Source organism: Toxotes jaculatrix, chromosome 16, assembly GCF_017976425.1.
Source record: "Toxotes jaculatrix isolate fToxJac2 chromosome 16, fToxJac2.pri, whole genome shotgun sequence".
Taxonomy (NCBI): Eukaryota; Metazoa; Chordata; class Actinopteri; family Toxotidae; genus Toxotes; species Toxotes jaculatrix.
Window position 1 is genome coordinate 6,377,407 of NC_054409.1, and position 26,299 is coordinate 6,403,705.

At 43.1% G+C, this 26,299-nt stretch overlaps 3 protein-coding genes across 3 annotated transcripts in view; 2 read left to right on the forward strand and 1 right to left on the reverse strand.

Annotated features, from left to right (window-relative positions):
• The first annotated feature begins 289 nt into the window (after nucleotides 1-289).
• Nucleotides 290-7,515, forward strand: ccng2 (cyclin G2). Its single transcript, XM_041059385.1, has 8 exons — nucleotides 290-426; nucleotides 1,818-1,975; nucleotides 2,067-2,204; nucleotides 2,671-2,921; nucleotides 3,423-3,501; nucleotides 3,653-3,751; nucleotides 4,688-4,887; nucleotides 6,250-7,515. The coding sequence occupies exons 2-8, from the start codon at nucleotides 1,871-1,873 to the stop codon at nucleotides 6,380-6,382; spliced, it is 1,005 nt and encodes a 334-aa protein (XP_040915319.1). The 5' UTR covers nucleotides 290-426; nucleotides 1,818-1,870; the 3' UTR covers nucleotides 6,383-7,515.
• Nucleotides 7,516-8,527: 1,012 nt separating this feature from the next.
• On the reverse strand, nucleotides 8,528-15,034 carry taf1c (TATA-box binding protein associated factor, RNA polymerase I subunit C). The gene is made up of 15 exons (XM_041059384.1): nucleotides 14,604-15,034; nucleotides 13,681-13,792; nucleotides 13,326-13,375; nucleotides 13,120-13,215; nucleotides 12,858-12,925; nucleotides 12,479-12,729; nucleotides 12,225-12,356; nucleotides 12,008-12,125; nucleotides 11,849-11,920; nucleotides 11,600-11,735; nucleotides 11,227-11,355; nucleotides 10,860-11,061; nucleotides 10,592-10,729; nucleotides 8,998-10,445; nucleotides 8,528-8,845 (listed from the first exon to the last, which is right to left on the reverse strand). The coding sequence occupies exons 1-15, from the start codon at nucleotides 14,763-14,765 to the stop codon at nucleotides 8,579-8,581; spliced, it is 3,381 nt and encodes a 1,126-aa protein (XP_040915318.1). The 5' UTR covers nucleotides 14,766-15,034; the 3' UTR covers nucleotides 8,528-8,578.
• Nucleotides 15,035-15,448: 414 nt separating this feature from the next.
• Nucleotides 15,449-26,299, forward strand: part of LOC121195732 (WD repeat-containing protein 7) — an 85,975-nt gene continuing 75,124 nt past the window's right edge. The window contains 11 exon segments of the mRNA XM_041059383.1: nucleotides 15,449-15,593; nucleotides 17,013-17,184; nucleotides 17,317-17,423; nucleotides 17,525-17,603; nucleotides 17,856-18,030; nucleotides 18,370-18,446; nucleotides 18,706-18,825; nucleotides 18,926-19,071; nucleotides 19,200-19,302; nucleotides 25,951-26,079; nucleotides 26,081-26,099. Coding sequence (XP_040915317.1) covers nucleotides 17,026-17,184; nucleotides 17,317-17,423; nucleotides 17,525-17,603; nucleotides 17,856-18,030; nucleotides 18,370-18,446; nucleotides 18,706-18,825; nucleotides 18,926-19,071; nucleotides 19,200-19,302; nucleotides 25,951-26,079; nucleotides 26,081-26,099 — 1,114 coding nt within the window. The 5' untranslated portion in view covers nucleotides 15,449-15,593; nucleotides 17,013-17,025.

The following is a 26,299-nucleotide window of genomic DNA, read 5'->3' on the forward strand; positions in this document are numbered from 1 at the left end:
TTTTGGGCGGACTATTTGAACGTCCTAAACTGCAGCTCGCTGATTGGTTAAGGGAATAGTCAATCACAGGGGAATCGCTCACATTAATAGATGTGCTGTATTTCACTACCAGTGGTACTTATCGGTTGATTGAAGATTGATTATCGATCTCAGATATAAAACGTATCTACGACATTGTGAGAAATCAAGTCAAAGCAACACCAAAGCACTGGATATTAGCTTTAATTCACAGCGCTAAGCCTGTAAGGAGGTAGTTTCTATTCTGGATCCCTGGCCTGTGATTGGTTGTCGTGTGACGTTGGTATGTGGGCGTGAGCGTTATGAACATCAACAAAAGAGAGAAAAAGAGAAAGGAGAAAGACTAGAAGGGATAAGTCTACAGCTGCAGGAGATACAATAGATATGTGGATTTAACTCGAGAAACAGGTATTGTAAATCTTTAAAATTTTTATTAAAAGTACAGACGCCTATTTACTGAGCTGTATGTGCGTTTCCTGCTCTAACAGCATTAACTCGAAAGACAAGGGGGAAAAAAGCAAATGGACATGAACTGTTGACAATGGGACGGTATTTTAGCTACAATCTTCCTTAACAAAAGATAAGAGTTTGAAACATTTGCTTTCTTTTTCTTTTACAAATATTTTTCCATCACACGATTTCGACGGAACTCGTACAGGAACAACTGAAACTGGCTTTAAGTGATTTTTTTAAAGTCTCGAAGTAAATAGCGTTTCATTTTTCTTGTTGTGGTTTCAACTTTACAAATAGCTATTTTTTTTATTCGCTAGCTCTTAGGATTTTCTTATTACAGCCAAAGATGTTTTCTTCCTGTCTGTTGTTGTTGGTATCCCCTGATCCTACTCCAGTCGACCTTTTTTTGTACCATCGTAAACGTTATATTAGCGAGGAGAAACCACTACAATCACATTTTTTTCGGTTAATTACATAAATACAACGATATAATCAATTAAACAGTAGTTTTTTGTATCGATAATCGACGTTGTACAGTATAATTTGATAGACCTTTAACGTTTGAGGAATGTAAAAAAAACCCAGCCCCTCCCCCGCTCCGGCCAGAGGATTTTAAACGTTAGCTAGCTGCCGTTGATGTTAGCTTCCTCGGTTACCATCGAGTCAAAAGATAAAACTGGGGATTTTCAGCCGTGTAGATTATGTTTTTGTATGTTGTGGGTTGTTTATTAACAGACAAAACCTTGAAAAGTAGTTGTTTTTCGGTCAGAGGACAGAAGGCGTCAACCAGAGGAAATCTGACACCGGAGCCCAGCTGAGAGAAGTGGGCTGGGCTCTGAGCTGTGACCTGTGTTAGCATCGAGAGCGAATGTAGGCCAGTTATGTACAGTATCGCAATAGTCCAACAGAGATAGAAAGAGAATCACCTGAATAAAAAACGAAAGTATAACATAATAACAGCTGCCTGGGTATTAGAGAAACAATTGACAGTTTTCTAATAAAGATTTTCTGTTACACGATGTAAAAATAGTTGTGAAACAAAATATGTTGTGTTTGATACTGTTTTCAAAAGATGTCTTTTTATTTGGGTTTAACATAAATAATCATTGTTGTAAGCAGATTGCTTTTGTTAGTAAATTAAAAGTTTGGCCTGCAAGGATAAACAAAATAGCTGTCCATCCCAAAAATCTTAATAGCCCAGAGTGATGTCTTTAGGCTCCAAACTAGTTCTCCAACTATTTTTTGAAACGTGTGAAAAGCACTGTATTACAAAGTCAAAAAAGTATCATACAAGACACCATCAACAATATCAGCAATATCTTGAATTGTGATTTCCTGTTTTGCAGTGTAAATACTGTGGTGAAACATAGAGATCACTTCTTCCAGTGCCAGCCGAGACATGGACGCGTTTAGGCTTATGAAGGAGCTGCGGGTGAATCATGAGCAGGAGGTTTATTATCTGCCTAAAGAGACGGGACTGAGCCTCATCGAATCCACAACACGGGTGAGCATGTTTGACAAAAACCCATCGTTGATCCACATTAGATTCACCTGACATAATCCAGGTTAATAAACACCACGTCTTTGTTTTCCAGGACGACAGTCGGATCTCAGCCAAGTGCAGAGATGCCAAAGTGGAGGACCTGTGGAGTCTGACCAGCTTCTTTGGATACAGCACACAGACCTTTGTCCTGGCTGTTAACCTGCTGGACAGATTCCTGGCCATGATGAGGGTATGAGATGCTTACACCTGATAAGACCAGACATAGGACAGTTTAGCTTTTGTGTTTTAGCAGGGTGACACATTTTGTCTGCTTTTGCAATTTGCAATAGCAGAGGTAAATGCAAACAACATCAAACACACACAGTACCTGATTACTTTGGTTAAAGGATTCAGCTTGAAGTTGAGCTAAAAAGATTAGAGAATTTATACAATATTCTTCATTGTTACAGTAAATAATCATGGACATATTCCTTTTTTCAGTCTTGTTAGTTAATCTTTTATTTATCTTTTATTGACTCATAAACTCAGTGCAAAGAGTAAAATGCTTTTGCAGACCATGTGATATTCTCAGCAGCCTGAAGTGTCCTATAATAAACCTGGATCAGCTCACATCTTTTCTGACATAAAAACACAGAAATTTTTTTTACTCAAGTCATTTTCAGATTGTTTCTAACTCACCCCTCGTCCGCCCTCAGATCCAGCCGAAGCACCTGTCCTGCGTCAGCCTCAGCTGCCTCCACATGGCGGCCAAAGTGACAGAGGAGGAGTGCAACCTGACGCCCACCGACGAGCTCATCCGCATTGGACAGTGCAGGTTCACGGTGTCTGACCTCGGCCGCATGGAGAAGATTGTCGCAGAGAAGCTCAACTTCAAGTCCAAAGCCATCACTGCCTTAACCTTTCTGCACCTGTACCACCAGATTGCACTTTCACACTCCACAGACAGGTGAGACCATCACGTACAGGAAAATATCTCCAGTTTACGTACTTATTCTTTTCCAAATCATCTTTAGTTTGATTTCAGATCGGCTTATTTCACTTCATTTGTATGAAATGTCAGCGATTAGTCAATTTAATTTCTTTCCTCTGGACCAGCTTCAAACGCATCAAGTTTTTTCTGAATATGAAAAGTTTGCAGGTCCTAGTCGAGGTGTAATCAGGATTATTTCTCCCCATATGAACCTTAAAATAAAACACCAGAGTTCAAACACTGCTTGTTTGTCAGAGCAGTCAACCATCAGTCAGCTCCAACGTCTGACTGAAGTGCACTGATAAGATTTGTTGTTGACTGCTATTCGCACCAACACCTCACTCTTACATAACCCTGGCATATTGTTTTTAATCTGCTCAGCTTCACTTTGGTTCTGTAGCGCACACACACGTCTGGGAAACGCCACTGGCCTGGATACACGCCGCAACTTGACTGTGTTTTTGTCTGTGAGAACAGGAAGGAGACGCTCAGCCTGGAGAAGCTGGAGGCTCAGCTCAAAGCCTGTCTGTGCCGGATCTCCTTCTCTAAAGCAAAGGTAGGAATTCACGGCAGGGGTCAGAGGTCAGGCTGGCTTACAGCAGCTCAACAGTCTAATGAGATGCTCAGAAATTGGTATTGCTACGTCGCTGTTAATTTGACATTAACGCTGTTTCTGTGCCTCCTTCCCTTTCTATTTGTCCATCCAGCCGTCCGTCCTAGCCTTGTCTCTTCTGAGGCAGGAGTGCAAAGCCATTCAGTCAGAGGACCTGTTGGAAATCGCCTATCACATCCAGAAACACCTGAAGGTAAACAACACGCTGCGTGACTTTCCTACACAACAGCTCGTCCAGGTTAGGGAAAGTAACACCTGTGGAAACCTAATGTAAAGGAAAACCAAAGTAAAAGGACAGTTTGCTTTTCCACAACAACGTCAGGCAACGTCACGCACAACAGCAGCTCGGAGCAAATTAATTTGAGAGGAAATGAGAGTCCAAAGGTTTATGTTGGTATCAGCTCACAGGTTCCTGGATCCGCTGCAGATCTTTGTGGGACCAGCTGAGACATCAGCCCCACAGACAATAACATGACCAACAGTTTAGTTAAACCAGGCACACAGCCTGCAGGCTTTACTACTTTACAGTGAAACGAAAGCTTCTGGCTGAATGGAAGGGAATTGAATACAGTTCTTGAATGGCAGCAGTAGTGGGAGGGCGTTCTGTGTTCATTCTTAGCCCGGCTCTGATCCAAAATATTTTTTGTGGGTTGGTGGCTGTGGTTATGTAATGTGTCTTGTGTTGTGGTGACTCAAGTCTAAACACATGAATGTTTTCTTTTTCTCTCTCAGCAAATCTCCAGTTTACACAGACTTGGGTGTATTTTCCTGTCAAATTTATGTAATTTAGTGCCAGTATTAGCATATATAATTCATTTTACTTGAGCAACCTGGAAATTATTTTTTTTTATAGTACTCTCATCCTGAAATGTTTTTGAGATTAGGATTATTTTCGATCTCCAGGTGTTACATGACCATCTGATCAGGTTTCAGTACAAACCTGCAGACGCTGTTGTAACCTGGTTTCCCTTAACCCCCTGACCTAGAGAAAGAATCCAGGTTTCCGTTTACAGGCCACCGTCCTGTTACGTGTTAAGTAATGGGATTATTTTAAATATACTGATGTCAGTTAATGTACAGGGCAGAGGGCCAAACAGCTAAACTGACCCGCTGTGATGTTTGGTTTCAGATTGCCAACGGTGAGCTGCGGCAGTGGAGCGAACGTGTGGCTCAGTGTCTGTCAGACTACGCCTCCCCCGAATGCAGCAAGCCCAACCACAGGAAGCTGCAGTGGATCGTGTCGCGGCGGACCGCCCAGAACCTGCACAGCTACCGCAGCGTCCCTGAGCTGCCCACCATCCCAGAGGGAGGCTGGGATGAGAGCGAAAGGTCAGAACTCCAAACACACCTGAGCTAAAAGATACTATAAGTAAATATAATAAGTCACCACATCTCTCATAGAAGATTAGGTACAAATACACACAGTTGCACAGGCAAAAGAAAAAATAAGAATCTGACCAATCAGTAACAGCTGATGTTGAGAAGCTAACACACTTCGGGCAGACCTCACAACACTGTGCTTCAAACCAGACTTTAGACACAGACCTGGATTCAGTGTGAGTCTGGTGTGGACGTCAGACTGACGTCATGTGACAGCTCACACCAGGTACATGCCTATAAAATACAATGACGACAGAGGTATTTCAAATGACAAGGAACCAGACACACCTGTGTGTCACCACACACACACACACTCAGTGTTTCAGTTTCTACAGCGACATAACACTGATAAACACACTCCTAACTCTAACTGTGTGTAATCTGGTTAGTTTAACAGAAATGAACAGAACTCATGAGGCTGCTTGGGTGAGACAGATCAGCACAGCGAGTCATTTCATTAAAGTCTTTGAAATGAGTGTTTAGAGAGCAGCAGTTTTTACAGTGTAACTGTGTGGGCTCCTCTGAGGCAACCAGCTGTTCAGCAACACACAAATTTCTGTAGTGTTGTAACAGCACGTCACACACACACACAGAGACCAGCCCCTCCCGAGTGTCAGGGCTTGTCAGGGCCTCTCATATCTCCCAGCAATGTATGATGGGGATGAGTGCGAGTCACTGGTTGCGTCCCACTGAGACAGACGTTTCCATGACGTCACACAGTCAGGGTGCCTCTCCTTTATGTAACTTCTGGAGAAGTTTTTCAGTCAGTGTGGAAAAAAAAAGGAGGAACCAAACACGGGGACTTTTTCCCAGCTGGCTCTGTAAACAGAGAAGCTCAGTCCAACTACAACCACAAACATGACCATATTCATACTTCAGTTTTTTTTTAAATGACGTTACATTTCACACCTGACTCCTCAGCAGATGCTGACAGACTGACACAAACTTAGTCAGGCCTGAGATCAGCCGATATGTGTGTGTGAAATAGAGGAAGTGTTTATCTTCACTCTTCTGCTTTCTTTTCTTGCTAAATCGTGTAAACTCTCTGGCTTCCTGTGTACCAGTATGACGTGTTCAGGTGTTTAACAAGCTCAGAGGATAAAGCAACAAACATTTTCAGCATTAATCGATCCATATTTCTTGTTCAGTGAGAAACGTTTCACTGGTTTTCACTCAAGTAGATGGTGGTTAAATAGACGAATTAGCGACTTCTGTATTAAAGTAACACACTAGAAAACCTGATTGTTTAATCGCACTATGGTCTGTGTGTACATGACTGTACTCTGACAGTGTGTCTCTGTGTCTGTGCAGTGAGGACTCGTGTGAGGACGTGATGAGCTCAGGTGAAGAGTCCCTCAGCAGTTCTCTGGGCAGCGATGCTGAAGGACCCTTCTTCCCTCTGCACTTCCGCTGCCAAAAACACCGCCAACACCTCCACGCCTGAAGCCTCCGCCATCCCGTGCCTCCTCGTCTCCACCCCCCACCACCCCCCTCCCCTTCCCTCTCCTCTAACTGCTCCACCTGATGTCTTTTAATTTATTGCTTAATAAGCTCCGGTGCGGGTGGAGAATCGCACAACTGGCAGCTGAGCAATCGGGGCTCTTCTGATAGATTTGGTAGATTTTACTTAGTAGATGTGTGGGTGCATGTTAAGATGTTACATTCCAGGATGCAAGATTTTAAAGATACACACGAGTGATGTTTGGCAGGTGCCGAGTCAGATCAGACCAGAAATGGTTCTCATTGTTGTTGACAAGAAGATAATTTGCCAAAACGTGGTGTTTATTTAATAGAATGTTTTTGACTGTTATTAATCTTAAGACTGTTTTTATTAAGGGTAAGGAGGAGTTGTCCCTTTGTCCAGAGGCTGAGCGGCCGCGGTTGCATTGTTTACTCCCCGATAACAAGATGTCACGCTGTTATCTTGGGATCATAACTCTGTTATTATGTGATAAACACAAATAGTGTTTGCAGCTATCCCGAGATAAACATTTCAGTTCTCATCACCACTGAACTGAACAACACATTACGTCATATTCTTGGGGTAAACGGTGCGACTGCGGCTGCTCCGATCCTCTGAGGCAAAGTTTCATTTGCACAGTTTTCTTTTTTTTATCTCGTTTAAGTGTTAAATGGTGAAACTGGAAGTCGGAGTTGGAGTCTGATAGGAAGCTGATCTTTAGCTTGGGAGTTTTCCTTCAAATTCAAACTCCACTGACACGACAGGGTGTTCAGATAAAAAACATTTAGTGTGTGTGTGTGTGTATGTATGTGCGACCCTGGTTTAAATTTAAAGTTGCCAATCTTAGGATGTAGCTTAAAAAAAATCTTTGATGTTTTGAAACTGTTGACTGAGAGAATGTTGAATGGAACAAAAATAATGCTGACCAAGTGTCAAAAAAAAGGCTAAAAAATGTTAAAAATGTAAAAAAATGTTAATACAAAAACATGTAAAACTGTAAATGATGTACAAAAAAAAACCTGTTAATAGTTCTTTGTAGATATTAAGTTATTTATTCTTTTTTTGTCACCTGTACTGAAAAAGAAAATCTTATAAAAATGTTATTTTTAACCTTTTGTCTGCCTTTTTTCTTCCATCGTCACTTCCAACTGATTGTACTAGATGATGCAGATTATGGAAAGTAAACATAATGATTGATGAAAGTTGATTCTGTCTGTCTGGGAAACGTCACTGGCCCTGGATACACACCTTAACCTGACTGTGTTTGTGTCTGTGAGAACAGGAAGGAGACGCTGAGCCTGGAGAAGCTGGAGGCTCAGCTCAAAGCCTGCCTGTGCCGGATCTCCTTCTCTAAAGCACAGGTAGGAAATCAATCAGAAACAACTGAATGAACCAGATGATGCAGATCATGGAAAGTAAACATAATGAATTATTCAGATTGTTGTTGTTACTCTCTCTGGTGGCAGCGTGACCAGCAGGAACGAAACCTTCCTGCAGATGTTCTAAAACTAAAGTTAGATTTCCAGATTAAAGTCAGAATTTTGAGATAAAAAAAATAATAAGTCATGTAACTGAAGTTTGTACTATCTCAGAAATAAGTTTTTTTTATATGTTTTTTTTTCTCCGTATGTCCCTTGTCATCTTTCAGAATGTTTTTCAATAAGAACCCAAGTCTGTGCCATGGTTTTACTGAAAAAAAGTTCATTTGTGTTTGGAAACAGAAACATATAAAGGCTTTATAAAAATAATTTTTCACAGCGACTGTAAAAAAAAAAAACCTTTATCTCAGACAGTGCAGTTTCAAAAGTCACCTGCATCATACTGCTGAACCAGCAAAACCCAGAGACCAGTCACACACATCACCATAGTAAACAAAGATAGTAAATTGAATACAGTCCTACCAAACAAGTCTGCAGTCAGTCTTCCTCAGCCTCAGGATTCTTCAGGGAGACTGCCATGGATCCAGTATTCAGTGACTTTATCTTCCTTGATTAGATCCAGTCTGTATGTTTGTTTATTGTTACAATCCCAGTGAAAAAAACCATTATAGATCCATGACGATGCCAAAAACCAGAGAGACCTTCTCTTTCATTTGAGGTTGGGTTGGTCCAGACCCTCTTTTTTTTCTAAATTCCGAAGAAAAGAATTCTATGTGTGATGGACACACCAAACAATGAATCAGAATCCCATTCTTGACTTCTTCCTCTTAGGTTGAGATGCCTGCGACGCCTGCGACAGCCCCAGCCTGCCCTGTGAACTCTGGGAGAGGGACAGAGACTGGGAGAAACCTGAAGACCAGATGGAGGAGCCTTGGGACAGATCCCTCCTTTGAGGCACAGACTGTGAACTGCGGAGCTGAGAGGAGGAGGAAGACGCAGGTGGAGGTGGGCGCTGTCTGCCGCTTTCCTCTTCCGGGAAGTAAATGCTGTGCTGTGAGGACTCGTCCTGGAGACAGATGAGAAATAATAATAAGTCAAATGATATTTACTCGGGAAGACGTCTCTCTACTCTCAAAGACAAAGATGCCAAAAAAGCAGTTTTAGGTTTCTGTGTCAACTGGACAGATGACAGATCTGTCCAGATCACCGTCCTCTTACCTGCAGTGCAAACAGAGAGCTGAGGTAGTCCTGTGCTGGACGTTTGTTCTTCCTCTGACTGGCTGGCGTTGAGTCTGGTTTTACTGTGTGGGACTGAGCGAGGGTGCAGGGGCTGCTGGGAGTCTGCTGGTCACCTTGTTTATCCTTAACAGGTGTCGCAGTTGGTGTGGCAACTGGGGTGTCGTTTTGCACGGTGGAGGACGTCGTGGCTCTTGGCGTCCCGTGCTCCAAAAAGCCCTCCAACTTGGACAACGGCCCCGTCCCCTCTGTATCAGACCACATCCCCTGACTTGCCGCAGAGGACCAGCCTGTCGAATCAGAGAAACTGTCCAGATCTGACTGGTAGCTGACCGACGAGGTGAAGCTCCCAGAGAGCTCCAGGCGTCGGCCGGCAGCTCTCTTCACCTCCTTCTCCCTCCTCCTCTTCCTCCTCAGAGCCTTCATCTTCTCCTCCCTGTTCAGCCCCAGATGGTCCTCCCACCACGCCCGCCACGCGTCCTCCCCCTGCCATGAGAGGGTGAGCCGCTCGCTGAGGTGATCTCTCCAGACTTCTGTGTCCACTGGGTTTGGCAGCGGTACTACATCTGGAACCCTGAGCGAGCTGGAGACGGCGCTGTGAACCAGCAGTGAGCGTTTGGACATGCACGCTCTCAGATCTCGCCTCAGGCTCTGCACACGCTCCTCTTCTGTCGAATCTCTCGCTTTGTCACGAGGCAGGCGCAGGACGTCTTTGGTTTTGACTGTGAAGTGCTTCAAGCGGTGTGGGCGGGGCTTCTTTTCACGACTCTTTCGCATCAGTTTTTGGAGCCATCGCTTCCAGGTGATGAGCGCATCATCGCTGAGCTTCACGTGAGTCTGCTGCTCACAGGGACTCAAGTTACTTGTGCTGCAGGCTGTTCCTTCCACACCGCTGGGGTCATTAGTATCGTCTGCTTTAGCCCCACCCACTTCTCCATCCATCACTTCTGCGTCCAATCCACTCCCATGATCTGGGTCTGGATCATCATTGATGATAACCTGCAGCCCCAGCTGTATCAGCTTTCGAATGTTCCCCCCTGACTCTGAATCCTCAGAGTCTGAGTCAGAGAACATGCTTGCCACTCGTTGTTCCCTCTCTGGTGTTTCAGCCACAAACCTCGGCACATTCGGACCCTGAGTCGGCCCAATGATGCCCTCGTCGCTCAGCGGGTCTTCTAGAACCAGCTGAGAATCTGGAGCGAGTTGTTCTGACGCTGTGGCTTCTTCGAGAGTCGGTCGCAGCAGCTGGCGGGCTGCTTGCTGAGGCAGCGGTTCGTCCTCTGATGCTGGAGGTCGAGATGCATCGGAGTCCGGTCGCTCCGACTCAAGGATCTGGTAGAATATATCTCCCGCCTCTGTCAGCTGCAGGACACAGATACACTCCTCTCCACCTGCTTCTTTCTCTCCTTTCTTCTGAACACATGTCAGACCTGACAACAAACAAAACAAAGGAGATGAAATCTAATGGACGTCCATGAGATTCGATCTGTCTTCAGCTCTCTGAAGGTTTAAAACTCTTAATATTCAAATAGAATACACACACACATACACAGTGTCCCCCCTCGTTCATCCATACCTGCAGCAGGTGAGGACAGTCTGTTGGTTGCAATGTCCAGGCGGTGAGGAATCTGGACAGGGAGGTGTTTCACACTATCTCTGGGTCTGAGCAGGGCCTGAGCAGGACCTCGACTGAGACAGGCCTCTGCTCTGCCTCCTGGACACACAGAAGAGAAGACCAAACGCTCAGAACAATTCGAGTTTTAAACTGAATCCAAATGAGTTAAAATCCCATCTGTCTTGCTCTCATCATGCCACAACCCCGCCTCCTCCCCCTGTTGGCTGACCTGAGTACTGCAGCAGGGTGATTTCCTGAGAACTGTAGGAGCCCAACAGGACCTTGGTGGTTCTAGCCCCGTCCACTGTTGATCCAGAGGAGAGCTGGGAGCCAGGAAGGACGTGACAAAACAAGGGCGGGGACTGCATCATGTGATCCCACTTGAGCACGGGCATGCAGGGGAAACGCTCGTCCACGATATAGGCCGAGTACTGACGGAGAGAGAAAGGACGTGTTTGGATGGGATGGAGCTTTGATAGAATTATGTGACATCTGTTGAATCTAATCTCAAAACATCTGTGAATTTTTTTTTCTCCGCTAGAATTAAGAATTTGTGTGCAATATTAGTATGTTTAGAATATGAATAATTAGTGTACCTGAGTGGTGATGAGGTGGTGGAAGGAGTGGGCCTCTGTCAGATACCTGGACAGGATGAGTCTCTCTCCTCTCCGACACTCAGAGGTTTTACTGATACGAAACAGAGTGTGACCGCCGACGGGATTCGCCTGGAGTGGGTGGAGGAGGCATGACGGAGGGAGGAAAAGAAAGTTAAGAGGAAAAGAAGCAGAGAAAACAGGGAAGACAAGTAACCACGGTAGTCATGCAAGCTGACAGTTAGCTCACTGACTGACAGCAGGCCATGCTGCGCTTTAATGCTTCTCTTGTGTGTGTTTATGTTCTCTGCTTTCACAAAGAGCTCACAACTGATTATGAGACGACCACTAGATTACCAACAACCTCTTGTCTCACCCTGATGTCTGTGAGCTCCGCCCCCGTCCTGTCTGCGTACAGCATCACCCTCGGGTGGGCGGAGAACTCGCACCATCGCCACGATGACTTGGCATTGAAGTACAGGTTGCTGTCCTCCTGTCGAACCTTCTGCATCCTGATGAAGGGGGGCATCACTTTAATGTCAGATTGACTTTTAACCTAACTTCTGTAGGAAGAAACATTTAAGACCTTCCTCTCTAAAAGAAAGAAAGAAAAAATCCTCCTCACTCTTTGCCAACCGTCCACAGGTTCACTGCTCCGCTCTCACTTGCCACCAGAACTTCACCTAAAACATGAGGACTGACAACACAGAGTGGAGAGGTTGTTACTTTAACACCTTCTCCTCAGCCGGAGTGTTTTCCTTGCTCCTCCCCGATGATCACTGACCTCACACTGACGCAGGTTGCGACCTCTCTGGTGCTGACGACCTGCAGCAGACGAGGTTCGTTTGTTTCGCTGACACTCCAAGCTCCACACAGGCGATCCGACCGCACAGCAACACAACCTGCAACAAACAAACAGGATAAAATGTCTGCACAGCGTGGAGGAAACTACGAAACTGTATTCAGTTCTTCATGTTTAAAACACTTTCCCTCATCCTTACAGTTGTTGAACAGGGAGGTGGAGCTGATCTGTCTGATGGGACCTTTCAGCTGGAAGCTGAACGGGTCACTGCTGCTGGTGTTCAGAACGGGGGAACTTCCTGTGTGGTGCTGCAGCTCCACTCTGTGGAAGTCTGAGGTACTGAGTTAAGAACCACAACCAACAGGAAGACAAAGCAGGAAACACATCACAGTTTATTTCTGCCTTAAAAAAAAAAAACTCAATATGGTTTCTGGTATCTGGTTTGCAGGATACTGAGGCGGTCCAGTCCCTGGTTTCCGGGGTAGAGGAGGCAGCCTTGCTGAGAGCCGCTGCTGCTCTGTGAGAAGGGGACGAAGGCCAGAGCGCCACCGGTGGCCCGTTCAGAGAAGAGCAGACGGTCTCTCTGCTCTGTCAGCTCCTCATACAGCAGATCACCCAACAGCTCAGGAGGGACGGAGTGAACCACATCCGACAGCAGGACACTGTACTTATTAAGAGTTTTGGAGGAAAATGACTGCTGACATCTGGGGAAAGATGCAACAATACAAACAAACAAAACATAAAACTTCAGTCTGATAAGAAGAGATATTTAAACGATTTCAAATCTTTCCACAGACACTCAGTTTCACACCAGTCAGTCAGCTCCACTCACGTTTTAAAATTCAGCATATCAAGGATGTTTCTCACCCTCCACATGTGAACTGAATCCTTCCGATATTTCTGCAGAACAAGCAAACAAAACGAACAAACAATGTTAATAACCTATCAGTGATTGATTCATCATTCATTTTAGTCTATAAAATCACAAATCTAACAGGGTCCAATTGATATACAGACACTCAAACAAATGAATTATTGAATAAATACATAAATAAACTACCTTGTCTGAGAGAGTCTGTTGCTGGGAGACTCACCTCTTTCTTTCCTTGTTTAAAGTTGAAGTTTTTGCCCAGGATTTCACTCATGCACCCGAAGGCATCGTGGCAGTGATCCACGAAGAAGTTCTGCATCTAAATGCAAAACGTGTTCATAAACAGATCAAACTTCTTCACATAGAAAGACTGCAGAGGACATTAAAAAGGTACATTATCCCTGTTTTCATCTCTTCAGCTGTACTCACATGTTCTCTGAAGTCCTGAGGATCTGGAGGCTTTGAAGGCCACAGGTAAGCTGGAAAAATGTTTACAAATACATTTCTATACACATTTATATACAATAAATATATTTATTACTGATTATTACAATGACTGCATCCATGGTTTTGAATACCAAAAAAATGTGAGAATATCAACTGGAAAAAAAAAAAAAAAAAAAAAATCGATCCTCCAATATGTCAGCCACTGTGCAAGTCCAACACACGTCATATACTAAGTCTGCGGTGTCAAACCTGTTTCACAGCCCCTGGTCTGAAGTGGAAGGTGAACAGTGACTGGTGTCTGAGGCTTGAAGGATAAAACAGGGTGTCAGGGACTCACGGTATTTAGGAGACAGGAGGGGAACAGGTACAGGCTCAGTGTGACGCCACGTCTCCCCTATGGCCTGATGTCTGGATGTGAACGTCCAGCTGGAGAGAGGACCAGAGCCGCCCTGAAACCACAACCACATCATAAGAAAATCTGACAGTACAGACACAGAACAGGGGACTCTTTCAAACTGCTGATCCAGATATATTTATAAATCTGGTAAATACATTTATTTATTTTTATTCTGCTGAATTTGAACTTTTGTTGAGTGCTACTAAGATTGAAAAGTGGTTGGTGGAATGCCACTGGTGCTTTGGCAGCATATGCTCATCTCTAGTGGTTTGCGGCCATGATGTTCCCTCCACCATACTTCATTTGTGGAGTGATGTTTTTATGTTGTTATTCAGTGTGATTTTCACACTTTACTGTGCGTCCAAAACAATTCAGCCTTAGTTCCATCAGTCCACAAAACCCTTATTGTCAGTAGGGTTGTGGAGTCTCAAGTTGCTCTTTGGAAAACTTCAGGTACCCAGTGATGCTGTTCTTTTGGAAAGCTCTTCTGTGGTGGTTCTGCCATGGGCTACATGGACCATGATTTACACATGACAGGCTCATGAACAGAGATGTTAACCAACTCCAACAAAATGTTTTTTTTTAACCTCACTGAGCATCTGCACTGTGCCTTTAGATTGATTTTAAACCAACTAAACCATCCTCATTAATAGACTGTGGACTGATGAATGTCTAAACTCTCTAAGATGACTCTGTAAACCTTTCCAGCTTTATGCAAATCAACAGTCCTTAATGATAAGTCCTTATCTATCACATCTTAAGACAAATTTATACAGAATGTTAGATCTTCTGCAGGAGTGTAGACTGGGTGGGAGCATTATTTACTCATCAGTGAGTCAGTCTTGAGCAGATAGCAGACCCACCTGAGGTCTGACATGGTCGTAGCCGCCCCAGTTTCCAGCGCAGTGTTTCAGGACCGAGTCCGGTGGTCCGTCGTTGTAAAACGAAGGGAAAAGCTGCTGTGGGAACTTGTAATCCATTTTGTCTGTTATTAAAGCGATAAAATAATTATCAGGTATACTCATGGAGTATGTGTCGTACTTCCCTCGCTCGCCGAGTGTCTCGGAACAAGTCTGGACATGTTGTTCCTCGGCTCAGCTAACATTAGCTCCCCAGTCTTCTGCAATTAGCTAGCACAATTACACATATTTCTCCTCCTCTCGTTGCCATGACACGCTTTCAGCACCTCAAACTACAAGTCGTACACATCGGAGGGAACAGGGTAGTCCTAAACGACACAAAACGATACAATGAGGATTTTTTCTCAGTGTATCGCCGAACACGTGCCACCACCAGAAGCTTGACAGTGAAAGCAGCCGGTAACAACCAACAACAAAAACATTTCCGGTTTGATTTTTGAAAACTGATTTTTAAGTGAAAACTGCAAATTTAAATTAAAAGGGAAATGAAATGACAGAGATTATAGATATTTTTGGGTAAATAATTCGATGAAGAAGCAGCATGTTGGTTTAAATAAACGTATGCAGAAATAGAAATTAGAAATGAAAAGCTTTAGACTTATATTTATATATTTTATTTATATAACAGTGGATTGTGCTGTCCATTGACAAACAAAAAAGGCTTCGATATTCGCACAAATCATGCGATCGAGACTGGAGAGTCCACACTCGGAAAACGAACTGTGCAGGTTTTTATTTTGAAAACGTGAGGCCGGAAATGACTCTCGGTTGTCGCGTGATCAGCTGACTGAACTGATCGGTTTGTGGGTAGGACAGCAGCTAAAAACAAACCGAAAAGAAGGGTAATTTGTGTTTCTGTTTCTCTTAGAGGGAAACGCTCATCAACAGGCCTTTCATTAGAAGGAAATGTTTCAGTAGGACTCATTTCTTCTGGTACGTATCTACAATTTTCAGCATTGTGTTTTATTCCCGTTAGCCGTGTTGCTAATCCCGGAAGTCGCGACATTGCAGGTGTAGTTTTAGCGTTAGCACTTCATAGATCACTGCACAGCAAATCTATCGTCTAACGTTTTATAATCATTTAGCTTTTGGTTAAAATGTCTTTCTGTCGGGTGCCTGGGTGGGTGCCTGTGACTGTCCTGCAGCGGAGCATAAATTAAACGTGTCTCCCTGTGTCCTAAACGCTGCTGTGCTGGCTCTAAACCTTGATTAAACGCCAAGGTTAATTATTCAAAGGCAGCACAAAAGCACGAACCGATGATGTTTTCATGTGAAAGCGTTTACTGTGTGTTGCTTATTTCTGTGAGCCGATCACTGTTGTTTCTGTGCATGTCTTCGTGACAGCACAGTGTTTGGTGACTCATTGATGGTGTATTTGGTCAGACTGCACCAATGACACGACTAATGCGTTAAGGAAGAGATTAGATGTGAAGTCCCAATGATCGTGACTGCAAGGAGCAGTGTTAATATTAATATTAGCATGTTCTATAATGTCTGTATACGTGACAATGTGCCACCTGCTTAATGTTAGCATTTTAGCATGTTGTGTATTTAGCATCTTTAGCATGCCATGGCTATAGACTAAATGCTACTCTTGTCAGATAAATACTCTTAGCTAAAACTAATGCAGTATAATACAACGGTCTTATAGCCTCATGGAGATTTCATGTTGAAACTGTATCAGAGAGTTGTTGGCTCATCTTATGATCATTTGGATTGTTGTAGCTTGTGGTGTTCGCGAGCAGTGTCGCGTTAGACTGACATATGTTTCTGTTATTTAGCCCATCCCATGGTTGAAGACAGGCTAAAACCGATTGTGGAAAAGGGTAGAAATCAGTGAGCAAGTCTGCTTTATGGTAATTTTTACATCATGATGAAGTGCTTTGATTTTTTTTTCGGGTATGTTATTCACAGCCAGACCTTCCCATCGGGTTATTTTATCTACTAACGACTTCTCAGTTTATTTCCAGAAATTAGATTATGTCATAGTGTGTGTGTGTGTCTGTATAGACATCACAGTATAAAACTACAAAGACCAGGATTCATTTTTTTTTCACCCACCCCTTCTCCACAGTGTGAGCAAACATATTTGGTGGTGTGAGTGGTATCATACACCCTTGCTCTCATAGCTAACCTCAGACAGGGATCCAGCGATGGAGTGAGGATTTTTGATTTTAGTTTAGTTTTACTTTTGGTAACTGTACAGTCAAAACCAGAAAACACAGATCCTGCTGAGCGGTTTTCACAGTGGCATCTTAACTGCTGATCTTCAGATCACAGTTCTGTCTATTTTGATCTGGTTCTCTGCGTCTGTTTGGGTCCCTCTTTTTAACTCGCTGTCTCTTGTTCCAGACACATCATCATAATGTCGGGGAACAGCCTGGTTCTGCCCATAGTGCTCTGGGGCCGCACAGCTCCTACTCACTGCATCAGCAGCCTGCTGGTGATGGATGACTTTAGCACCATCATCACCGGCTGCCATGATGGACAGATCTGCCTCTGGGACATGACACCCGAGCTGAAGGTACTGTTGAGGGTGAAGGTATTGATGAACATGGTGGTGATGTTAAAGGGTGTGTGTGTGTGTGTGTGTGTGTGTGTGTGTGTGTGTTATCTACCTGTGATGTCTTATTTCAACCTTCTTTTGTCTCCTCAGATTTGTCCCAGAGCCATGTTGTTTGGACACACAGCCTCCATCACCTGTCTTTCTAAAGCCAGTGCGTGCAGTGACAAGCAGTACATCGTCAGTGCATCAGAGAGTGGGTGAGTAAATTTTTATCTCACACACCCACACACACTTTTATTAGAAATTCCATTCTAGATGTTGTTTTTAATTGTCTAATTTTTGTTTGTTTGTGTTTCAGGGAGATGTGTTTATGGGATGTAAGTGATGGACGCTGCATTGAGTTCACTAAGCTGGCCTGTGCTCACACTGGTATTCAGGTAAGACACACATTCATTAAAATAAGAGCTGGGAATCAAATACTGGTCAAATCTCACATAAACATAAACCAATTAAGGCCTCTTGCTAGGTTGTTGCTAATTTTTCAAATTAAAAGCTTAACAGGAAATGGAAGTCTTTTGGTGTTTTTTGGATCAGATTTTGGTAATTTGTCTCCTGTTGTCATCTCTCCCTCACCCCGTGATCTCTCCTTCTCCATTTCTCCTCCTTCTTTGTCCTCTGTCGTTCTCCAGTTCTATCAGTTCACCATCGGCACTCAAAGGGAGGGACGTCTGCTTTGTAACGGCCATTACCCAGAAATCCTTGTGGTGGATGCCACCAGCCTGGAGGTCCTGTACTCGCTGGTGTCTAAGATTTCTCCTGACTGGATCAGCTCCATGAGCATCATCCGATCCCACCGCACACAAGGTGAGAGGCACTGATGGGAGTTTTCTCCTCTTGTGGACGATATCGCACCACTTTTCCCTTTTCACTGAAGGCATTTTGACACGCTGTAGTAGAAAAAGCACAGGAAATGAATGATGGCTGAATTCCATTTAGCTGCTTCACTTTCAGTCTCTTGGTTGTGCATGGTCGCTCAATGGGACACATGAATAGAACAGAACCACTGTTGTTAACTGCTGATATGCTAAATGCTCATGCTATACTAACATGTTAAAAGATAGAATGTTACCATGCTAAATGTACACATTCATATTATGCTGTCATGTTAACTGTTGATGGACAAACGTTTGTCTCTCTCTGCAGAGGACACAGTGGTGGCGGTGTCAGTGACTGGGATTTTGAAAGTCTGGATCATCACAGCTGAGGTCAGCAGGATGCAGGTACCCCGCCGTTTGTCTGTGTGTTTAAAACAAACCATCAGCCTTGTGTCAGGTGTCTGTATACTACTTGAAAAATGTGTCAACGCACGTTAAGGTGCTCAAAGGTCTTTACAGTATTGCTTCTGACCATCGGGGAAAATGTTTTGTATGAGTTTAGAATCATATGTGATTTCCAATCTCAAATATCGATATGTGTTTCAGCTCAGATTCTAATTTGAAACAATTAATCCGGTTCTAATTTGTGTTTGTGTGTTTTCAGGACCTGGACCCAGTGTTTGAAGAAGAGTCCAAACCCATTTACTGTCAGGGCTGTCAGAGCATTTCCTTCTGTACCTTCACTCAGAGCAGCCTGCTGGTCGTCTGCTCCAAGTACTGGAGGGTAAGAGGCTTCAGCTCCACTGTGTACTATACGCAACTGAACTGACAGTTTCATTTGTGAATATGTGCATCCTTCTTTCTCGTGTGTGTGTGTTTGCCAGGTGTTTGATGCAGGTGACTACTCGCTGCTCTGCTCGGTGCCCAGTGACAATGACCAGGCCTGGACAGGAGGGGAGTTCATCGCTGCAGACAAAGTCATCATCTGGACTGAAGACGGCTGCAGTTACATCTACAAGTTGCCTGCCAGGTAATCCTGCTGCTCCTCCGGGTCTCACATCACCGCTCGGTGTCATCTGATGGTGTAAACACCACAGCAGAGGATCAGAGGATTTGTCTAAACTTAGACTTACTGTATTGTGTATGTGTGTTTTCCAGTTGTCTGCCAGCTAGTGAACATTTCCGCAGTGATGTTGGGAAAACCAAAGAAGGCTCGATCCCTCCTCTGGTATACAGCATCGCTAACTGCTCAGACAAACAGGTCAGTCCTCTGTCCTTCACTCTGTCCAGCTGTCAGCTCTTCTAACCACACATTCAGGCAGAAAGACATGTGACGCCTTTGAACACAGCTGAGAGCTGGGGAGCTCAAAAAAATTCTGCACTTGCAATATTAGTTGACACTGAAACAAAAAAAGGGAACTTAAGTGAAGATGGTTTCATACCACGCTGCAGTATCTAGCAAATATGTTATATGTTACTTTCTGTGCCTGATGAATTCATACTTATATATGCATACATAACACTACTAAGGATATAATATAGGTATTTTACAGACCTGTGTCACCTCAGTCTATTTCCACCCAATGTTCCTACCAGTAATAGACAGATTCTGTTGCTAATGATTTAGCTGTTTTAGATTCTAGAGATGTAAATGATGCGGTTTAGCAAAAAAAAAATTAGCTACTGAAATTGTTTGTAAATTTATTTTACATACATACATACAAGATGTAGAGTGAAATGATTTAGTTCATGGTACCAGACTGCAATGCAGTCCAGTACTGGTCAGTGCTCTGCTGAACTAATCCAGCCATGATACTAGCTGTCACTACTGCACTGCAATAAGCAGTAGATGTGTGACTTCGAGTGTACGATGGCTACACGCTGTCTGTACAGGCAGCTGTTTGTAGCTGTGCTCTGGTATTGTGTTGGCGGTCTTTTTGTGTTTTGTCTGTACTGATGGTGTTTGATTTGATTCATTTTGATCAGTGCTCAGTTCAGACACATGGATTATAGACCTGGTGATGTTTTAAAGCACACAGGGCAAGAGAAGGAGCTCACATCATGGAGATGCTGTCAGTCTGCACCGGAGCAGGAGATATCAGGCGAATACTAGCTTCCTTTTATATTTATACTTTCTAGTGAAGGTGCAGAGTGTAACACACTCACACAGCTAAAGCACAGCTCTCTATAAAGTAACAGAAGTGACAATATCTGATAATACAGAGAATAAAATAGTTTAAAACAGCCCTGACAACAGACAGTAACTTCACAGTTCATTCAGTGATGAATCAGTGTGTTTGGTCACACTCAATTCAGACAGTATTTTCAGATATTCAGATATTTTATATTAAAAGCCGTCCAGGTGTTCGAAAGGCATCTGGCTAGGCTTTTAATTTGAAACATTTGCAGGAAATGTTAAGTGTCACTTATGGAAAGATAACAGGGACTGAAAAAATGTCCAAATTCAGGCGATTGGTGAATGAAAACAGTGATTGTGTAAAAAAAAAGTAAAGGTGAGAGCAGCAGGGTGGCGAATACAACGTGACTCCCGTGAATGTGGAAATGTAGACTATGCTGATTTTTTTCTATGTGAAGTTCAAACCCCACTCAGTGTTTTGAATGAGAGACCAGCCTTTGTCTGTTATAATTGGACATGCCTGTTAATTTTTAAATCATAGACATCAAATCTACAAAACTTTAGATTTTTACTTCTTCTACTAACTAGAAATAATCAGTGGGTTTTTAGTCTTAAGTCAGATGGTGAAGGGTTGAGTTTAATTCATGTGTGTGAACCTGACCCTTGGTGTTTAGTGTGTACTTTCATTTTGGTCCTTCAGTGTTTTTTATGTGTGTATTTATAATTTATTGTCCTGTAGGTGTTAATTTGTCATCTGTGCCTTTTGTTGTTATTTTTGTTGTTCCCTTTTATTGTTCTCCCCTCTGATGCTGCCATGCCCCCCTCCCTCTCTCCTTCCTCTGACCTCCTCGCTCCTCTTAGAAGGAAGGAGAAGGAGGTGAGGATGAGGTGGTTGTGGAGGTGATGTGCCTCCCTGCCAGCGGGTGCGACTTGGAGCTCTACACCCCAGAGCTGCTATACCACCACCAGCCTCTAGAGGCGCCAGTAAGCCCCAGAAAATGCATACTGCAAAGCAAAGACAGGAAGAAGAAGGTTTTCACCTTCTTGGCTGAGCTGCAAAAGCTAAAATAGACTTAATTGCAGTGATTACACTAGTATACCACTTAATGGTATACTATGGTATTGTATGAATTATAGTTTACAGAAAGATTATACTTATTTATTCTGCACCATCAAATAAAAAGTAAAGCATTATACTTCTTGAAAAGGACCATACCACTGGTTTAGCATGTTTTTAACTAACTAACTAACTAACTACAAAGTTTTCATTCTTCATACTGTTGAATATCCAGAATTTCAATATTTCCTTTACTGGTATATATTTTAACAGAGGACAAACAACAACCAAACATGGACGTCATATAAAAGATAATATGAACACCAAGATGTAAAACAGTGAAACCAGTTCAGTTGATTTCAATGGAATCGCTGCAGTCAGCACATTTTTTTTGCATTGGGTTCAACTTAGGTGAACTTTGACACCCAAATTTTTAACACAACAGGCTGTCTTGAGAGCTCAGCCCAGAGGAAATACAAACAAGCTCATAGGGCTGTCCTGTTATCAGAACTGATTAATCGCCTGTGGCACCTAAATGTTCACTGTGATGAACTGTTTCTCTGCAGCTTAAGTTTAAAGCTGCTTTTTGATAGAAATTGACTGAGACCAAGAGAAAATGTTGGATTTCAAATGTGAGCCAAAAACAGTGGTGTGGCCCTTTAAGTACGGTTGGTGTCAGGTGTAAGCGCTGCGGTCAGGTGAAGAGAAACGTTCAATTTACCTTTGAAACGAAGAGACTGTAAGTTTTTAAGTAGTTATGAGTTTTGTTGGGGGAAGGTTCAGTTACAGTTAAGTCGTCGGGAGAAAGTTTTTACTGAACTGTGACTTTGCAGCTCAGCCAGAAAGTGACCATGATACGAGAGGAGCAAACTGCGAGAACAATGGTGAAAACACATGACATCCACACAGTGGCTCACATCCACCCTGCACTGTAATGAACAGGGAGGTGAAGGCAGAGTTTTTCTTTGCCTGTATGGGAGCTCAGAGGGCTCTGTGGTATCGTGGCCAGTGCTGATTTACAATTATTATTAAAATCTTACTTACTCTTACACAAATGACAAGAATAATGACATCAGTCATATCACCAGTTATCATTAGCTGGTCAATGCACATATTAAACAAACTTTAACTGGGTAGTTGTTACTTACTTGGCTAAAACACATCTCTGGTGTCTAAACAGCCACTCACAGTCAGTCATAAAATATGTGGCCTTTAAAGTGTGATGTAACGCCACTATTCAGTTTATTAAATTCTAATAATTTTTGACTTCAGGAGAGACTCTTCATTTCAGATGAGGCTCAGTGCCTCATTTATAAAACACCACTGGAAACCCTGTTGTACAGAGAGTAGACTGGTTGTTTTAAACTGTCAAAGCAGGAGAGTTGATTGCAGGTTTTATATTTGTACACGTGTTTGTTAGGTTAAACTGTGGCCTTCAGACTCCGTTTCAAAGTGTTGGAATTGGAAGTGTGAGCCGCTGAGTCGATGACATTGAAAGTGAACTACCTGTTTTGTTTGCTTCGCTCCTTGTTTTCCTTCCTGCCCGACTGACAGACTGAACTCATTCCGGTTCACCTGGTTTTCATGCTCTCTTCCCACTAATACAAATGTCCTCCTCCAAAAGCACCATCACCCTCCTCATCTGTCTTCATACTGATGAAGATGCATGCAAAGTCCCCGAGCTGCTTTTTAACCCAAAAAAAAGCTTGGTACATTATTATATTTACATATTTTGATGTGTGTTTAAATACAGCATCAGGTACAGATAGGGCCAGAGGACATGGCATTTCCTTGCGTGGTCCATCAGACCTCATTTAACAGTTGTTAGTACAAAGTTATTTTTTTTGTGTTTGTTTCATCCTTGTTTGGACATCAGGTGGGTGGGATTTCTCCTCTGCTGCCCAGAGCCAGTCAAAAGAAAGACAAAATATTCTTTGAGGTCGATATTTCTTCTTGATCTCTCTCAGCTTCTGCAGTGCTCTCTGCTCAGAACATAACACTCACTGATGTACTCACATCTTATGTCAAGATGTGGTTTGGTTTGTGTGTGTGTTTGTTTAGGAGTGACTGTGGTTTTTTTTTTTTTTTTTTTTTTTTTTTTGGACAACATTTGGTGGCACTTTGCATACCCGCTCTCTGACTGTCCACAGCGTTCACATGAGCTCAACTAACTGATCGGTCAAACACACCGGAACACACCTCAGTCATTTCCCACTTTCCGTACCTCCTGCAAATGTTGTGGTTGCTGTGGGGATGGCAGCCCATCCTTCTACCACACCCACAGGTTCCCTATCTTTCATCTTGTCCATCATTGCCACTGTGATGGATCATCAAAACACTCCACCTGCTGGCAGCTCCTGCAAAGACAGTTCACCAGATTCTGTGCTCTTAGAGGGGAAAAGACCAAATTTGCGTTAGCATTAGCATTATCCAGCCTGAGACTCTAGATCTGCTTAGTAAACCATTTTTAGTACTTTCATCACAGTAAGGCTCCAAATCTGGATGTTTGTCTTCAACCTTTAGACCACGGCCACAGTGCCTATGTGTCATAACCAGGGCAGGTGTTATAAACCACTTAGGGTGCTGACTACAAATAAGCAGACAGATTCTAAGTCCCTGCTGCAGCATGATTTTCTCCACTGCAACCTAACTTACTGTCCCGGCTGAGACCCAGCATCAAACTGTTTGTTCTTCCAACTCAGCAACAAATTGAAGAGGAAAATCCACCCTGAAGCAGAACGGCTAAGTTGACTAATATTTGTATGATGTCTGGAGCGAATTTAGGAGAAGAGTGGAAACTGAAGCAGAACATGTAACAATGGAGACACAATATGTTCTATTAAGCTCCTGCAGTGAAAAAGGAACTGCCCAACAGATGTGGTTTTATCTCAAAAAAGGTTCATTTTTATAGTTTCTTTGATGTAGTTTCTTTTGTTCGCTTCAAAAATCAAAAAAATATACATATTTCGTTGATGTTATGTAATTTGGCTGGGAGTGGGCGAACTTGCATACAACAAAAGTTGTCCTGTAAACTGTTAACAGGGATCTAGTCTTTTTTTTTTCTTTGTTTTACTATTTTAGAAGTTTTGAAGATAACAGTATCAGACAGTATCTCTGCTTCGAGGGGTAATGGCCATTAGTTTGCTTAGCTGGTCATCAGTTGGTGCATGTTGACACTATAGTAACTATACTGGTAACTATAAAGATGAACAAACCCCACAGCTTTGTTTGCATTTTTCAATGAGTTTTTAACTTTTTCACATTTTCTCTTTCTTTGATCACCACCACTGGGTGTAGTAACCGCTGAGCAAACAAAAGAAAAGAAAATAATTTAGTTCTGTTTAGGGGTGGATTGTCTCTTTTGTAGCAAAAAAAGGCATCATTCAAAAAAAAAAAAAAAAAAAAAAAAAAAAGCTATGCTGCCCTCCTCCCATCTCCTCCATTATTCTTCAGTGGCCTCTAAACTGATCATGTTGCCTTTAAAAATGTTAGATTAGTTGTTTTGCAGCAGTAGTCGTTTTGTCCGGGAGAGGTCGGTTTTATCAGGATGTCCAGAACCAGAGAGCTGGTTCATGTCAGACCTCTGACTGGGCTCAGGTCAGAGAGTTTACCCAGGATTCTGTTGACCACTTTGAAATGAAGCCTTGTGAGACCTGACGTGTTATTATGTGTAGTAACCACAAAAAAAAAAATAAAAAATAAAAAATAAAAATCAGCCCATGTTTTGGTGATACCTGACAAAACTGACCTCATCTTTCACTTGGTCCTACTCTGACAGTGAAGCCCCGGTGAGTTTCCCACCTCATGTTTAAATCCGTCAGGCTCTCATGCATCCAGAGTGATAGATTTGACACAACTGTCCATGTCTATGGCTCTTGATTTTGTCCATGATTTTCTTCAGTGGACACACTTTTCACCTCACAGTGCTGCTGAGCCGAGCAGAGGGAAACTCACCTGTTAATGGACAGTGGTAAGCCAGTGTAGAAGACGCCTGATCCACTCCTCCTGTCCTCCTGGGGACACGGGAGGGACAAATATGGTGAAAGTCATGTCATGTTAAGAAAGCCGTTGGTATCATTTTGTATGAGGATATTTGGTAACACATGGTAACACATGCCACTTAAGATATCAGGACTTCCTTCAGCCCCATGACTCTCATCCTATCTGTACCTGTAGTTTGAAGCCCACCTGTCCTTCCTCTGTGCTGCACAGGTGCACATTCTGATGGGTGGCGCACAGTGAGGGTGTGATCAGCGGACTTCTGCAGTGGCTACATTTGGTTTTATTTCATCTTTATACTTCACAGCAGTGTGCTGCTGTTTCTTAGAGCCCTTTCCTGAATTAAAACTCTGCTTAGACCCAAACAGTATGTTAGAATCAGTCAGTATTTGTTTCAGAGGAGTCAGAGGTCCAGGTGAATCAGAAGTGTTTGGTTCTGTTTTCCTGCAGTTTGCTGTGTGTTGTTGGTGTTTGTATGGAGACAACCAGAGATCAAAGCCAAACACTTCAGCTTCATGTGGCCCTCAGACATAGATCCAATATGGCATGACAAACTAAAACTAACAAAGTCCAAAATGTCCAGTTATTGTTTCATTTCTATTTATTTAGCCTAAAACACTTTAATCCCTAAAGAGAAATAGAGATATTGGATGGATTTGGGGCTTCAAGTTTCCATTTGTTGACAAACATTTTTTTTTTCTGTCACCATCTTCCAGCTCCTAATCTGTCCTCCTGTGACTCGGTTCTTCTTCGGCCGGCGGGAACCTTTCCACAAACTGCTGATCCAGGGAGACTCAGCAGGCAGACTGTCGCTGTGGAGCATCCCAGACACCTCACCTCTGCAAGCCGCTGTCGACCGCTGCTGGTAAGGACGCCTTGAGTCACGTGGCGTGATCATTTCTCCACAGAAGAGTCGTCAGGCTGTTAGTCTCACTGAACTGTAAAAAAAACACACAATCCACACTTGCAATTGAAGTTAGAAATAAATATTCATATTTATTTAAAAAAGTTCAAAAGAGTAAAAAGAGCATTGATGAAAACAAGCTGCTTGTTCTCTGTATTCCC